The 14,216-nt window shown below is 39.4% G+C and overlaps 1 protein-coding gene across 7 annotated transcripts in view; it reads left to right on the top strand.

Moving 5' to 3' along the window:
- The first annotated feature begins 791 nt into the window (after positions 1–791).
- bbx (BBX high mobility group box domain containing) overlaps positions 792–14,216 on the top strand; it is a 29,517-nt gene continuing 16,092 nt past the window's right edge. The window contains exons 1-7 of one of the 7 annotated variants that reach the window (XM_084941589.1): positions 796–904; positions 3,697–3,772; positions 10,107–10,278; positions 10,410–10,661; positions 11,041–11,242; positions 11,327–11,394; positions 14,172–14,216. The exon at positions 14,172–14,216 is cut by the window's right edge and continues 36 nt beyond it. In XM_084941589.1, coding sequence (XP_084797715.1) covers positions 3,711–3,772; positions 10,107–10,278; positions 10,410–10,661; positions 11,041–11,242; positions 11,327–11,394; positions 14,172–14,216 — 801 coding nt within the window. In that variant the 5' untranslated portion in view covers positions 796–904; positions 3,697–3,710. Of the gene's footprint in view, positions 905–2,210; positions 2,394–3,696; positions 3,773–10,106; positions 10,279–10,409; positions 10,662–11,040; positions 11,243–11,326; positions 11,395–14,171 lie in introns of those variants that run through there. The other 6 variants (XM_084941591.1, XM_084941595.1, XM_084941588.1 and 3 more) reach the window with 6 other exon arrangements.

The raw sequence follows: 14,216 nt of genomic DNA, 5'->3' as shown, positions 1-14,216 counted from the left end.
CCAGCAAATATCAGCTGATACTAGAAAGTAATATCAAATAAATTATAACAACAGCTTATCAAGCTTAAACGTGTTGCTGTTGTTTAGCGCGACATCCGCTGGTTTCGTCTTTCTGGCGCAAAGTGGGGGATAAACAAACGAGACGGGACTTAGGACAGCAAAGCCGATCAGCTGATCATTGATCAGTTTCATGATTGAAGTAGCAACAGGAGATGGAGGGGGAGAGAATGAGAGAATGAGAGAAGAGGCAGCTATGCAGCGTAAAGACACAGAATAACTCCAGCTTTGTGTCTTTTTTAAATTTTTTGCTGAAGTTCGGGACAAATGGCGTTCCTTTACACCTAAATACGGAACTTTAAAATAATAACCCCTGACTCTGTGTGTGTGTGTGTGTGTGTGTGTGTGTGCGCGCGTGCGTGTGCGTGTGTGTGTTTGGAAGGTTAAAGGTTGAGGGGTTTTCTCTCTCTAATTTGTCCCCTTACTGTAACATCAGTCATCCTTTATTATCTTTGCCACACACACACACAACGTATCTACATGTTTTCTCTACATTTCCACAAAATGAAGAATAAAACACCACAGAGCAGTGCGCTTCCTCTTATGAATACTACAGAAACTCAGTGTGACGATATTAACGATATTTTGCGTTGTTTATGAGTAATTTTATCCATATTAATCTTGAGGACTTTGCACAGTCTCTAAACGCTACAATATAACAACGATTCTAATTGGCGAAGACAACCCGTCAATCAAAAACGGTGTCCATTCACGTACGGAATTGCATGACGGGGTGGCTCTTTTCGGTCCGTACAGAATTCTGTAAAACTGTTGATAGTTTCTCGGCTAAAGCTGTTAAAGAAGAATCATGCAGCTGACTAGCCGTGTCAAGTGGTGCTTTTGACAGGTACGTATCTTTAACCCCGCTGGTATATATCAATAGAACATTTTTGAATCAGTTATCACGCGCAAACGCCCAGGAAGCTTATAACAAGTAGGCACTCGGACGATATTGATTGGAACAGCGGTAAGTACGTAGTTATCGGTGTTTTTACGTGCAACCGCAGCTTTTCGGTGACCTTTGACACCCAGGCTGAGCTCAAAGATATAAAGTTAAGTGAAAGATGGTGTTGGCGAGTACAGGCCAGTCTGTGAATGAGCACTTCGGAAACCGGGGGAGGGGAGGGAATAGATGAGATATGAATTTTCTCCCACCTCGAGGAAAACGAAAGTGATTTCTGTTACATTGAGTGACTGAAAAAGTGTGTGTTTTCCCCAGATTGAACCCATAACGGTGTTATTATGGTGGGTTGAAGCAGTTTAATGTGTCGCCTTCGCCGACAGTAGCATTCATCATCTGGTTAAGTCCTGCGTTTCTGTACCACAATAAAGTTCTAGAGAATAACAAGGTCGACATCCGGTTTGTGTTATGAAATAAAAGCTTTCAATTGAGGGTAGTGTTTTATATTTTTATAACATAAAATTGCTGTTCGCAAGACAAGGGGAGGATAGTATTTAAATTAATATTTTAGAGAAAGATGGATGTTGTTAAGTCCTAGGGCAAAATGGAAAGTTTTTGTTTATTAATGGGTCACAAGTAAAACTGAAGAAGTTAATAATTCCTATGACAAGAAAGTATTTGGCAATATATACTCTCTCTCTCTGTGTGTGTGTGTGTGTGTGTGTTTGTGTGTGTGTATAAATTAAAAGCTAATTAGTGGGGCCTTGTGCTCACTTGTGGGGCTTGTTACTCCCTAATGCGCTGTTAAATGTCATTTACATACATTTTCCCCAATCAAGCTAATGTTGTTGCAGAATTGTTGCAGTGTAAAAAAAATGACTGAGAACAGTGTATTTTATATTCATACATCATGTCTGTGGCAGATTCATCTTCATCACTCATACAGCCTTTCCATAATTAATTCAAAGTAATTATTTTATATGAACTATTACAACATTATCCCAGACTTTTGGCAGATTCTCCCAGAAAATTTTTTACAACCCTGGTCCTTGATCTGTGCGCATCCTGTCCAGGGCTTACCCTATGGCAGGTGGGACACTCTCCAAGCCCCCCCCCCCCTGAATCGGATAAGCAGAAGAGCATGGATCACACGTCAAAGCTGGAAGTCTTAGATAATCTAAATAAATATGAAATGTTTTCGAGACTTTGTCAAGTACCTGGAGTGAAGATTGATATATTTTTGCTGAAATATGTGAAGTTTTATTTTAATGGTAAATAACACCACTTCCTGTTTCTGTTGGTGTTCTTTGAATCGACTTGACCTCGCTTGCTTTCGTACAGCCAGTGCAGAACTGTTATGATGTGTCAATAAGTTAAAAAGGTGGACGGCGCCAGTGATGAGAGCCCCCTTCGGTACTTGAGCAGGATACCGGAGGTATGTTCAGACGTTAAGGGAGTGGTCATGACAGAGAACGTGTGGTTCTATGTTTTTTACGTGAAAAAGCAGTCGCTGTTTTGTCAGCCTCTCAGTCACTCACACCGAAAATTGTTCTAATCGCTGTTTGGACATGATGTCCGCCTGCTGGCTTGTCCTTTTCATGTTTTTCCCTCGACCACATCTCATTGCTTACCATTGTTAGAAAGCATACAGTGTTGTCACGGTTAGGGTGCTGCCAGATATTTCCTCAGTTCTGTTTCAAATCGCCGTATAAAATAAATGGCAACTGTTTCACGGTGAGGTGGTATGCCCCCGCCGCCTCCTCCTCCTCCTATCCGCATCAAATACATGGCCACAGACCTGCGTTGTATGTAAAGGAACAGTTGAAACAGCACAAATACGTGAAATCCAGTTTGTGTCGGTGTCTTTGGTAACAGCTGCTCGATACCTTTTTTACAGTATTGGAAACTATTGCACATTAAAAGCGTACCTCGTCCAGTTAGCACAGCTAGCAAGCTAACTAGCTACTTTTATTCCTAGTAACAGTGTGAGGAAATAGAACTACTGCTGTGCAAAACACTGACCACAGATGCATGTGCCCGGTCAAAAAATTCCCACTTTAATTAACCAGAGAGATTGTTTTCCTTCTTGGTGTGGGAGGCATTTTCGGCGACATTGTCGGGGAGTTTGACAGGAGTGAAATATCCCCACTACTGTACCGTACTTGGGTTTTTTCCTCCTCTAAACCAAAGCAAGATGGACTCGCATTTTGCTTGTTTGTCTTGTCAAGGCTTACGTCGACATTTTGCACGCAGATTTTAAAACAAATGTGTGCTTAGTGGTAGAAGCGTGTTAAATGGACGAACGGGTCGTTTATTCACGCAGCTCGCATATTTTGTGGCGTTACTGTTCACGAGGCTCGACACAGTACGTCGGTACCCTCAACACAGATAGTCCGATCAGGCATCTGCAGATTTACCTGAGACCACTGCGTAGCAAAATAGTCACTGCAACTGTGCCTCCTTAATTCGGGGCAGTTAGATGAAATGAACCCGGTGGTCAAAGGGTTTTGGCCTACATGTCTTGTTCTGGCTACAAGGGCGAATTCATTGAAATGAGACAATGCCCCTCGATATTTTGAGGCCGGTGGGGTCTCGTGCTATGCAATGTTTACTCACTAATGCGCTGTTAAAGTTGTTTTGCATACATTTTTTCACTCAATCAAGCTCATGGTGTTGCGGAATCATTGCAGAGATGGAAGTGTAAAAGATCACTGAGAGCGGTGTCTTGTGTTTTATAGGTCATCGTCATTGCATGACAAAGGCTGTGACAGATTCATCTTCATCACTCATACAGCATTTCTATAATTTTCTTCAGTAAGTATTCCTGTTTTCCACACAACATTCATAAAAGCAACTGCTGGCATCTAGTCTAACTGTGGTTCACAGTCATTATATCATTCATTCATTGAATGGTAATTTAATTTGCCCTATGTTTGATACACATCCAGAAGTGCAAACATGTGGAAAAATTAAACATCAGCAAGTGAAAATAAACAGAGAGGATACATTTACAATGTTCAGTAATTTGCCTGGTTTGTGTGTAAAACATTAAAATGTAGTAAGAGAACTACAGCTGAACACAGGGGTGCCATTTTATTAAAACGATGATTTCGCTTGGTAGCTCTTCATAATAGTCTACAACTAAGAGTGCACTTCCCCTTGAATGAAATAGAACTTCCGAATTAGAATTTGTACCAGAGATTATGATGTCATTATATTTATTTACAAATACCAGCAGTGCACTAGAATAAGAAGGTGACATTGAAATTGTTACATGAAAAAAATAATTAGACTGTCATTTTTAATTTTTTAAGAGAAATTGGTCCCAAGGAGGTACAGTACATATAAAAGGTGTACACATTCCTGTTTAAATGTAACCTATAACCTGCTCAGTTGAATTGAAAAACAAATCTGTTTAAATGTTTTTTTTAAATGTTTAAAAATGGTTACATAACTTTGCACACCCTTAAACTGATACGTTGTATTTGCATCATTCAGTCTTATTGGTAAGAGTCTATCAGCATGGCAAATCTCGAGTTGGCAATATTTGCCCACTCTGCCTTGCAAATATGCTCCAAATCTTTGGGATTGTGAGGTCATCTCTTATGTCTTTAGGTTGCCCCACAGACTCTGGGTACTGGTGGACCATTTCAAAACTTTACTTTTTTCTGGTGAAATCATTCTTTTGTTGTTTTTGCATTCGTGGGATCCTTGAGTTTTGTTGTCTTTAAAGTTGAAAGTCTTCTTCATTGTCATCTTCCTAGCAGACATCAAAAACTTTGGATCCAAAAGCGACTGGTGTTTGTAACTGTACATAATTGACTAAAGCTGCATTTCCAACTGAAGAAAAGCAACCCCAAACCATGACCCTGCCACCATGTGTATGGTGGTCTTTTGGTTATGGATAGTATTGTCAGAGCCAAGCGTACAACCAGTTCAACCATGGTCTTATCATACTATTACACATTTTATATATGCTTTTGGGAGACTTTGAGTATTTTTTTGCAAATTGTAGCCTGGCTTAGATGTTTTGTTTTGTTTGTTTGTTTGTTTTTTAGAAAAGGCTACCATCTTGCAAACCTACCCCATAGTCCAGACATATGGAGAATACAGGAAATTTCTGTCACATGTAGTACACAACTAGCACTTCCCAGTACTGTAGCTGCAACTCCTTCAGTGTTGTTGTAGTTCTTTTACCAGCCTCTATGATGAGTTTTCGTCTTGTTGTTTCATCAGTTTTGGGGACGTCCAGTTCTTTGCAATATTACTGTTTTTCCATATTTTTTCCACTTTTAACTTTGACTGTCTTCACTGTGTTCCATGATATATGCAATGTTGTGGATTTTCTTTTGGCATTTTAGCCTTTTTTGGATAGAGACGGTGTAGAAAGACAGGAAAGCAGGGAAGACATGCAACAAAGGGGTGCAGGTTGGTCTCAGGCCACTACTTTCTGGCCAGGTGCCACCTGGATGTCTGCTCACCCACTGAGCTAAACTGGCACCATGAACATTTTTCTGTAGGGCTGTGCGATATGACCAAAATCTCATATCCCGATATAAGAATTCTATCGTCCCGATAACGATATAAATCACAAAAATGTAACATTTTCTGTAAATTCTGTGAATCTCGGGCAGCTCGACTTGCGGGAAGTGTTTCCAGCTGCGCGTCATGTAGCTGGAGTCGAGTGTTTTAACAGATGCATGAAACGATACATTTTTAGACATAAGTTGTAACGGCCGCCGTTTTCTTTGTGAGTATTTATTACACGGCGTGCTGCGGGGAAAAGCCTGTTCTAACGTTTGAGTCTAAGGTTTATTTTTTAGCACCTGGCGGCTCTTTTTTTGCTTCTCATCCGTAAATAATCTGCTCTTTCACGTGATTCAGTTTATTTTGAAAAGTCTCAACAGGATCTTAAGCTTTATTGTGAAAAGTTTATGTGGAACATAAACAAGCGGACACACGATGGTGTTACCGTCATTGTTGCTAACCAAAACACATAAAAACAGGCGCTTGTCCGTCCGTAGTGTGGTTATATTAAATATAAGAGAAAGAGAGAACTTTAAGAAATTAATATAGCCACTACAGTGACCATCAAAACGATGAAAAAATATTGCCGTAAACAGTTTATTTTGCGACACCATGAAACAAACGATAGTGTAAAATGAAACGATAGACGTTTTTATATCGTCATCCAATATATATCATTATATCGAACAGCCCTATTTTTCTGTATCGTTCACGTTACTGATACCTTCAAGATCTCTTTGATGCTTTGTGAATTCCCCGTGAACCGTGGCCTTTTCCTGTATCAAACAACTGAGTAAATGTCAGAAAAAAATCTTACTAGAACAGCTGAACTTTATTTGTGGTGAATCAGGCTGTCTTTAGTTGATGGCATGTGTGTACGCAAGAAGACTGATTGCTGTGGTTAAATCAAAAGGTGCTTCAACAAAGTGTTGTTTTAAGGATACGCATACTTTTGCAACCAGCTCATTGTATGTTTTTCATTTTATATTTTTTCCCTAAAAGATGTGTTTGTTTGTTCCAGTTGAAATGTACAGGTTATAGGTCATATTAAATATGGGAAAAGTTTTAAAATGATTTATTAGGGTCTCTATTATTATATCACGTGGTACTGCACCAAAACTAGAAGGTTTACAAATGAAAATACATTTGTAAAATCCATTCTTTTTCATTTCTCTTGTTCCTTATAGTTTAGGTGGGTCTCTTGTAGATAAACTATATGTGCTTTTTCTTTCCTCATTTTTCTTAAAATTTTACTACTTTTTATCTGGTTCAACAGACCATTTACACTAAATGAAAAAACTTCTATCCTGCCACTACCCATGCTACGACTGTTTGATTCTTCTTTAGGCAGTAGACCCCAGTATAAACAGTCCACTCCAGGAACCTAAATATGTGAACATTAAATAAATATTACAGCTGTCCAGAACATCAGCCATACAGCGAACCCTTAATTTTAATTGAACAACAAGAAAAAGAAATGTGCTGTGGGGTCTCTATTATGACCTTATGAAGACCCAGATTCATAATACGGAAATCTTTACTAATATATGTAACATGCTGGACATATCACAGTGCTAAACTCACTATCAGTCCCCTTTATCATTGGACTGTCAGTGTTCAGCCGTCATTCCTGCTCTTGGCGTCTAAATACTTGGATAACAGTAAAGGTTTGATTTTTACAGTATTTCTTAGATGAAAGAAACAAGACTAGATGAGCTCAGTCATGTGTGACTCATCTCACTTATACACATATATAGTTTTATTATTACTTTTATTACTTGCAAGAAAGGTAATGTGTTTGTCAGGAAGCTTAGCGCTTACCATTATCATTCATAAAAATAAATTTACAGAAGAAGACAACATTATGGGATAGTGGATCAGCCTCAAGTACTGGAGAGACTGATGGAAAAACAGGAGCAGCAAAGGTTAGGCCTGAACCCCCCTTAGTTAGGTCATTGACAAGACTGGTTACGGGTACCAACTATGGAATGGAGCAATTATCAGGCACCTTCTTTACATGGATGACATCAAGCTGTATGCCAAGAGTGAATGAAACATCGATACACTGATCCAAACCACCAGGATCTACAGCAATGACACTGACATTGGAATACCATTCGAAATGGAGAAGTTTAGTTGGATGGTAACAAAGAGAGGAAAAGTAGTCAGAACTGAGGGGGTTGCAGAAAGGGAAGATTATAGAAATTCAAGTCAGCTACAAGTACCTTGTAGTCCCACAGGCAAATGGACGTTATGGAGAGGCTGCTAGCCACAACCACTAAATAGACTGAAAGACAACACAGAGGTAGTAATAGTGGCAGCACAGGAACAGCTTCTAAGCACAAGATACATAGATGTTGCTACACCAGACCTCAGATACCAGTAGGGTTCAAGATGCTAGCAGAGAGGGCATACGTGGAATGCCATAACCAATTAGGTGGCATAGTATACAGAAACATCTGTGCCAGTTAGCTAAGGAACACAAGAAGCTTAAAAAAGCCAATGGCTAAAAGAGGAGTTAAGAGATGTGTAGGATGAAGGCAACAGCGGGGACTAGTGGTAATTTGAGCGCTTGGGACAGGGACACCTTAAACTGGGCGAGTAGCTCCAGTTTATGGTAAATGGACTGGTTCTTATGTAGCGCTTTTCTACTCTGTCCGAGCACTCAAAGCGCTTTATACAGCTAATTCATTCACCCAATCACACCCATTCACACAAGCACTTCTAAGCTTAAGTGCTAAGTATCTTACATTGATACACATTCACACTCCGATGGATGCATCGGAGAGCAACATGGGGTACTTGGGCAAGATACTAATCTTGCCCCAGTATTTAAGTCAGCAAAGGGAATGTCAGTGATCCTGGACAGGGCGTCGTGAAATGAATTCCATTGTGTTGAAACAGGCACTATGAGTTTTTTCTTGAAAAAATTATCTACTAACTCTGAAGCAACAGAAGAATGGTTTGCTTTTGTCCACATTGCAGAACACTTTGAAGTTGCACTTCTGTAGATGAATTTTGCCTCATTTGCTTGAAGCCATTTCTCAACATCATGAAAAATTAAGTTCAGTGTGTGTGATGCACACCTTAAGTGTGGAGGGAGAGAAAACTGTCCTTCAGATTCTGTGGAGAGGGACTGCTCAACATCAGTAAATGTCACCTCTTCATCTTCTTCGGATTCTTCATCAGAGTCTGATTTTTGGAGCATTCTAAAAGCTTTGATAAAATTGGACCCGTTGTCTGTCACGGTGGCTGTCACTTTAGAGTTCAGTCCATAAGCCGAATGTACTTGCTCGATTTCATTGCCGATTACATCATATGTGTGTCTACCTCTAACTCTTTTATATGCTAGCGTTGGATGTCCTCGTACAAAAGTAAAAGGATCAATCCAGTATGCCGTCATTCCGAGAAAACTTTTGTTATGACTGGTCCAAATGTCAGCAGTCGTGGAAATATATTCCAAACTCTCGAATGTCCCTTTAAGCTCCATTTCCACGTCAGCATAACACTTATCTAAGTAAGTAGAAAACGTTTTTTGATCGGGCGGTGCTGCTTTTTTGCCACACACAGGTATTTTGTTTAATATGCACCTAAAAGACGGAGACTCTACAGTACGCAGCGGTAGCATCTCTTCCACGATATAGCCTGCAATCATTTTTTAAGCTCACCTTCAGACACTTTCTGTGCTGCTGAAGTAAAATCAATGGATGATGATCAGTGGAGGATGAACAAGGATCACTCAGAAGGGTTGTCTGTGCTGCCGTGTGAGGTGCTTCAGTAGATTACTCGTGCTATTGACAGCGGCCGATAGTTTTTTCTCCCCAGGACATAGCTTACATATTACTTTAATGTTCTTGTCTGCTTGTTTCAGAAAAGTGAAGTGACGGGAATATTTCCATTTCATAAAACAGCCACTCGCTTCAGCCAAGTCCGACATCTTCCACTTCAGGATACAACTATGCAGTAAACTGGCGTGAAATGACGTGCACCTGCACTACATCAATGTTATAGCGGCAGAGTTTACTTTTACCTTTAGAAGATAAAATAATGAAATTAAATAATGATATTCAGCGAGTTCAATTATTTTACAATTTAACACAAGTACATTGTAAGTAACTGTAATTAAAAAATGAACAATAATCAGTTACTCTGCTTTTTCAGTGGAAAAGTAATTTAATTACAGTACCCAACACTGGCTGAGGCACATACACATAGGTTGACAACATTCTGCATAGTCATTCACTACAGACCTCCAAACTTCATATAACCTTCAGCTCAAGAACAGTGCATAGAGATCTTCATGAAATGGTTTTCTATGGCTTAGCAGCTTAACATCCCCAAGCACTGTGCAAAGCATTGGATGCAGCAGTGTGAAGCATAGCCAAAAAACAAAGAAATAAGAAAGGGGGCAAATACTATTTCTTGGCACTGCATGCCCAGGGACACCAGCTTTAAGTAAACCTTTGTCCTACTTGTTCACAGTATCTTATTACTATAACACTCCAGTAAAATCTATTTTGTCAGCAAGTATCACAGATTCCATGCTTGATGCTTTCACTGTGTGTTTTGTACAAACTTATAGTGCCCATTCTGATGTGTTTTTTCTTTTCTTTTGCTTTAGGTGCAGTAGTACGATGAAGGGTGGAGGAAGGGGCAAGGAGCCACCTGTTGCAGGGGAGGTCACTGGCAAACGCCCCAAGCGCAAATGCCTACAGTGGCACCCACTTCTCTCCAAAAAGGCTCTTGATTTCTCTGAGGAGGAGGAGGAAGAAGATGAAGAGGAGCTGGTGAAGGTTAGTGGGTTTCCACTACAGGTTGTTCCTGTAATAACTTCTGCCCAACTGAATAACAGATTATGACAAATAAATCAGACATGAACTATGGTGCAACATTGAATCAAAGGAATTTATTAAATTTTTATTAGCAGGCAGGGCTGTGCAACCAGACACAGCATTCACAGTGTGAAGTCACAACAGAGGAAGTGGAGGAGGACACAAACGAACAGCGGGCACGCCGGCCAATGAATGCCTTTCTGCTCTTTTGCAAACGCCACCGCTCCCTGGTGCGGCAAGAACACCCTCGCTTGGACAATCGCGGGGCCACCAAAATCCTGGCTGACTGGTGGGCTGTCCTGGAACCCAAAGAGAAACAGAAATACACTGACATGGCCAAGGAGGTGAGGCTACTTTATGACTCTGAAGTTCATGATATTTCCATGTTTTGTTCAGCAGGGTCAACTATACAAAGTGGTGCCACTTCTGAATGAATTCTAAAACTTCAATGCAATTTCCTCTGATTTAAAAGTACAATAATGAAAACTAATTTCTGAATTTTAAGACTCATTCCTGTGGTACTCTATCCTAGGCCAGTAGTACTTAAAGAAGTGCTTGTAAAAAATAAAGGTGTTTTTTTTTACCCATCCTTTTTGCTTGTCAGTTTATAATGTGAAATAGAAATACTTTGTTAAAGTATAAAAATGAAATGATCAATTAAATAAAAATTAAATTGCTTATAGGGTTTTCTTATAACCAAATTCATTCTGTATGTTCTTCCAGTACAAGGATGCCTTTATGAAGGCAAACCCAGGCTACAAGTGGTGTCCCACCACCAGCAAACCAGTTAAGAGCACTTCCTGTCAGCCAGTCAGCAATCCCCGCAAAAAAGTTTGGTCCTTTTCTTGCAACTCATCAAAGGACTCCACTGCCAAAAAAGTGCCCAAAACGGAAAGTATGCCACAGTTGAACTTTGCCATGGCAGGTGTGTATTATTAAACATTATTTATTATAGTGTAACATAATAAAATATTGGCCTGTTTTGTAAATTAATGCTATTCCTCACTAGATCCTACAAAGATGGGGGGCCTGAGCATGTTGCTGCTAGCTGGGGAACATGCCCTCACAAACAGAGAGGTAGGTCACTTGATAAGCCACAGATACTGTTAGGTCCATAACTTGTTGGACAGCGACATACTTTTTGCAGTTTTGCCTCTGTCCACCAACACAGTGGATTTTAAATCAAACAATCAATGTAAGAGCAGACTTTTCAATTCAAGAAATTGTTCGAGTGTTTTGCCTTAACTCTTCAGAAAACAGACAGTTTATAATTAGTCCCCCATTTTCAGAGACTTGAAATTACTTGGGCAAACTAGCATAATTTTAAATATAAGGATTGTTTTTAATCCTTTGTAGTCAACGAAGCCCAGAATCCATGGATATCACCAAATGCTGTACTTCAACCCTTGAGATGCCCTTCCAGGCCTTTACTACAGTCGCCTACATTTCCTGCTTGCTTGTGGTTCTTTCTGCCTTCAGCACGTGGAAAAACATGCTCTAATCTAATTACTTGACTGACTTGGAGATTGAAAAATATTCAATTTTTTTCCTTAAGAAACCCTTGGGTTACTTTTGTAGTATGCTTTGGGTCATTATTCATTTGCCTTGTAAAGCACTGTCCGATCTGTTTTTGGAAGACAGCAGAGAGTTGCCCTTAGGAATTCATCCTGCTTCTTCTTTCAGCAATCACATAATCAAGAAGTACTAGTGACGTGATTTTACAGCAGGGGTGGGGAGCTCCAGACCTCAAGGACCGGTGTCCTGTAGGTTTTAGATGTCACCCTGGATCAACATGCCTGAATCAAACGATTAGTTCATTACCAGGCCTCTGGAGAACTTCAAGACATGTTGAGGAGGTAATTTAGCCATTTAAATCAACTGTGTTGGATCAAGGACACGTCTAAAACCTGCAGGACACCGGCCCTTAAGGCCTGGAGTCCCCCCCACCCATGTTATACAGCCATACATGCACGTACCATAACTATTGCCACCACCATATTTGACAAATGATTTGGTATGTTGTGGTTTGGATCATGAGCTGGTTCTCTTTCTCTGTAGCCTTCCTGTTCTTGGCAATAACCAGTGGTTTGCCCCACTGTATTTATATTCATCACGGCGTCTCTTGGTTGTAGATTTTGACAATGATCACTCATTAAATGTTCTTGATTTGGCTAGATGTTATGAAGCTTTTTGGGGTTTTTTTGTTTTGCTTTTGTTTCTGTTTTTTTTTAACCAAGGAAAGAATTCTGCAATCATCCACTTTGTTTTCCGTAGTCTTTCAGACCTTGTTGTGTTGCTGACAGTGCATTCATTCTTTTTAAGTATGTACCAGATTGTTGATTTTGGATACTCCTTAAGCTTTTTCACTCTCTTTTTCACTGTCTATTTTGTTTCTTCAAGCTAGTGATGGCCTCCTTCACTTGCACTGACATATATTTGCGGTTCATATTTAAAAGTAGGGTAAAAAGCTCTAGAATATAAATTTAGCAGCCTAAATGAGCTTCAAATATTATATCTGCTTCATTTGTCATAAAATAACAAGGGAACAGCCCTCACTTGGCTATGAAACTGCTTGCCAGACAGTTGTCCAATTATTTCCAAGCTTCTGAGAATGTGGGACTATTAAAAAATGACTAGAATTCGTAAACGGTTAATGCAAAGTTTTTTAAAAGTTTAAAACTGAATTAGAACTGGAAATCTGCACTTCATCACATTTTCATTGTTTGGTTTAAATTTCACTGTGTGGTGTACAGCAAAACAACAAATAATGTCTTTCTCCAACAAATTATTGCCTTAATGCTGTGCTCCATTTACCAAAAGTCAAATGTCATAGCTGGCAGTGATGTCACTTCCAAGTTAAATGTGTTCCATTAGGAAAAGCAATAAAAGAGGATATCTTTGCTTTAAGCAAGGCAGAGACATTCATTTATCATTAGCAATAAAGCCCAAAGCCAGCCCAAAAACACTGCTTCAGCATTTTCATGGATAGGGTTGTCACAAATACACAACAGTAGTCATACAGATTTAAAAACGTTTCACAGTTTTACGACTGATAATGTGAAGTGAGTGATGATGGGGGCTTTTCTTCCTTTCTTCCTTTTCTTTAAGTCAAATTTGAATTGAGGGGGCTTTGCACTCCGAAATGGAAGCTGAGATTTCTGACTTCCCACTTGAAATGTGAAGCAGTATAATTTTAGGTGCACTGTGATAATGCACAAGTTCTCCAGTAGATGGCCTTCAATACTAATATTTTTTTCATTACCCCAAAGCCATAAAAGGCTGATGTGGTGTTGTTGTCACCCAGCATTGACACCTGGGATGTTGATACAACAAGTCGAGTACGAGGAATGGTATGATTTTCAAATTGTTACCATGTACCATGTATATCCGATTGAAAATCATACCATTCCTTGTTGTATTGACAACCTAGGTGTCCATGCTGCGTGTGTGTGTGTGTGTGTGTGTGTGTGTGTGTGTGTGTGTGTATATTTGAAAGCACCTGACCCAGTCAGTGAAGGAAACCATTTACTGAATTTAATTTAAATATCTAGTTAATATTATTTGCTTTGCTGATTTATATTATTAATAGAAAAGGAAGTCAACAAATAGTAATGTACATACTAATATAGATTAAGTTGCATAACAGTTTATACATTAGTCAAAAAATAAAACTTACTTTACCAACTCGGGTACTGGCATATTAGTGTTGCTCACATATAATTGTGTCATTAATTAGTTTTAAATTTATCTGATTAAAACGACAACTGTCTCGGGTTTGAGTTTTCGAAAAGTCATTTAATGCTGATGTGTTATTTAGTTTTATGTGTTTTTTACCCTCTTTATTTGATGCACAGATGTTTTCTGGGACAATACCAAACAGAGTGCCTGACATTTCTGAA

This window comes from Perissodus microlepis, chromosome 10 (genome assembly GCF_051167445.1).
Source record: "Perissodus microlepis isolate ML-2025 ecotype Zambia chromosome 10, ASM5116744v1, whole genome shotgun sequence".
NCBI lineage: Eukaryota > Metazoa > Chordata > Actinopteri > Cichliformes > Cichlidae > Perissodus > Perissodus microlepis.
Note: the sequence above shows the minus strand (reverse complement) of the source record. Positions and strands in the feature narration are given on the sequence as shown.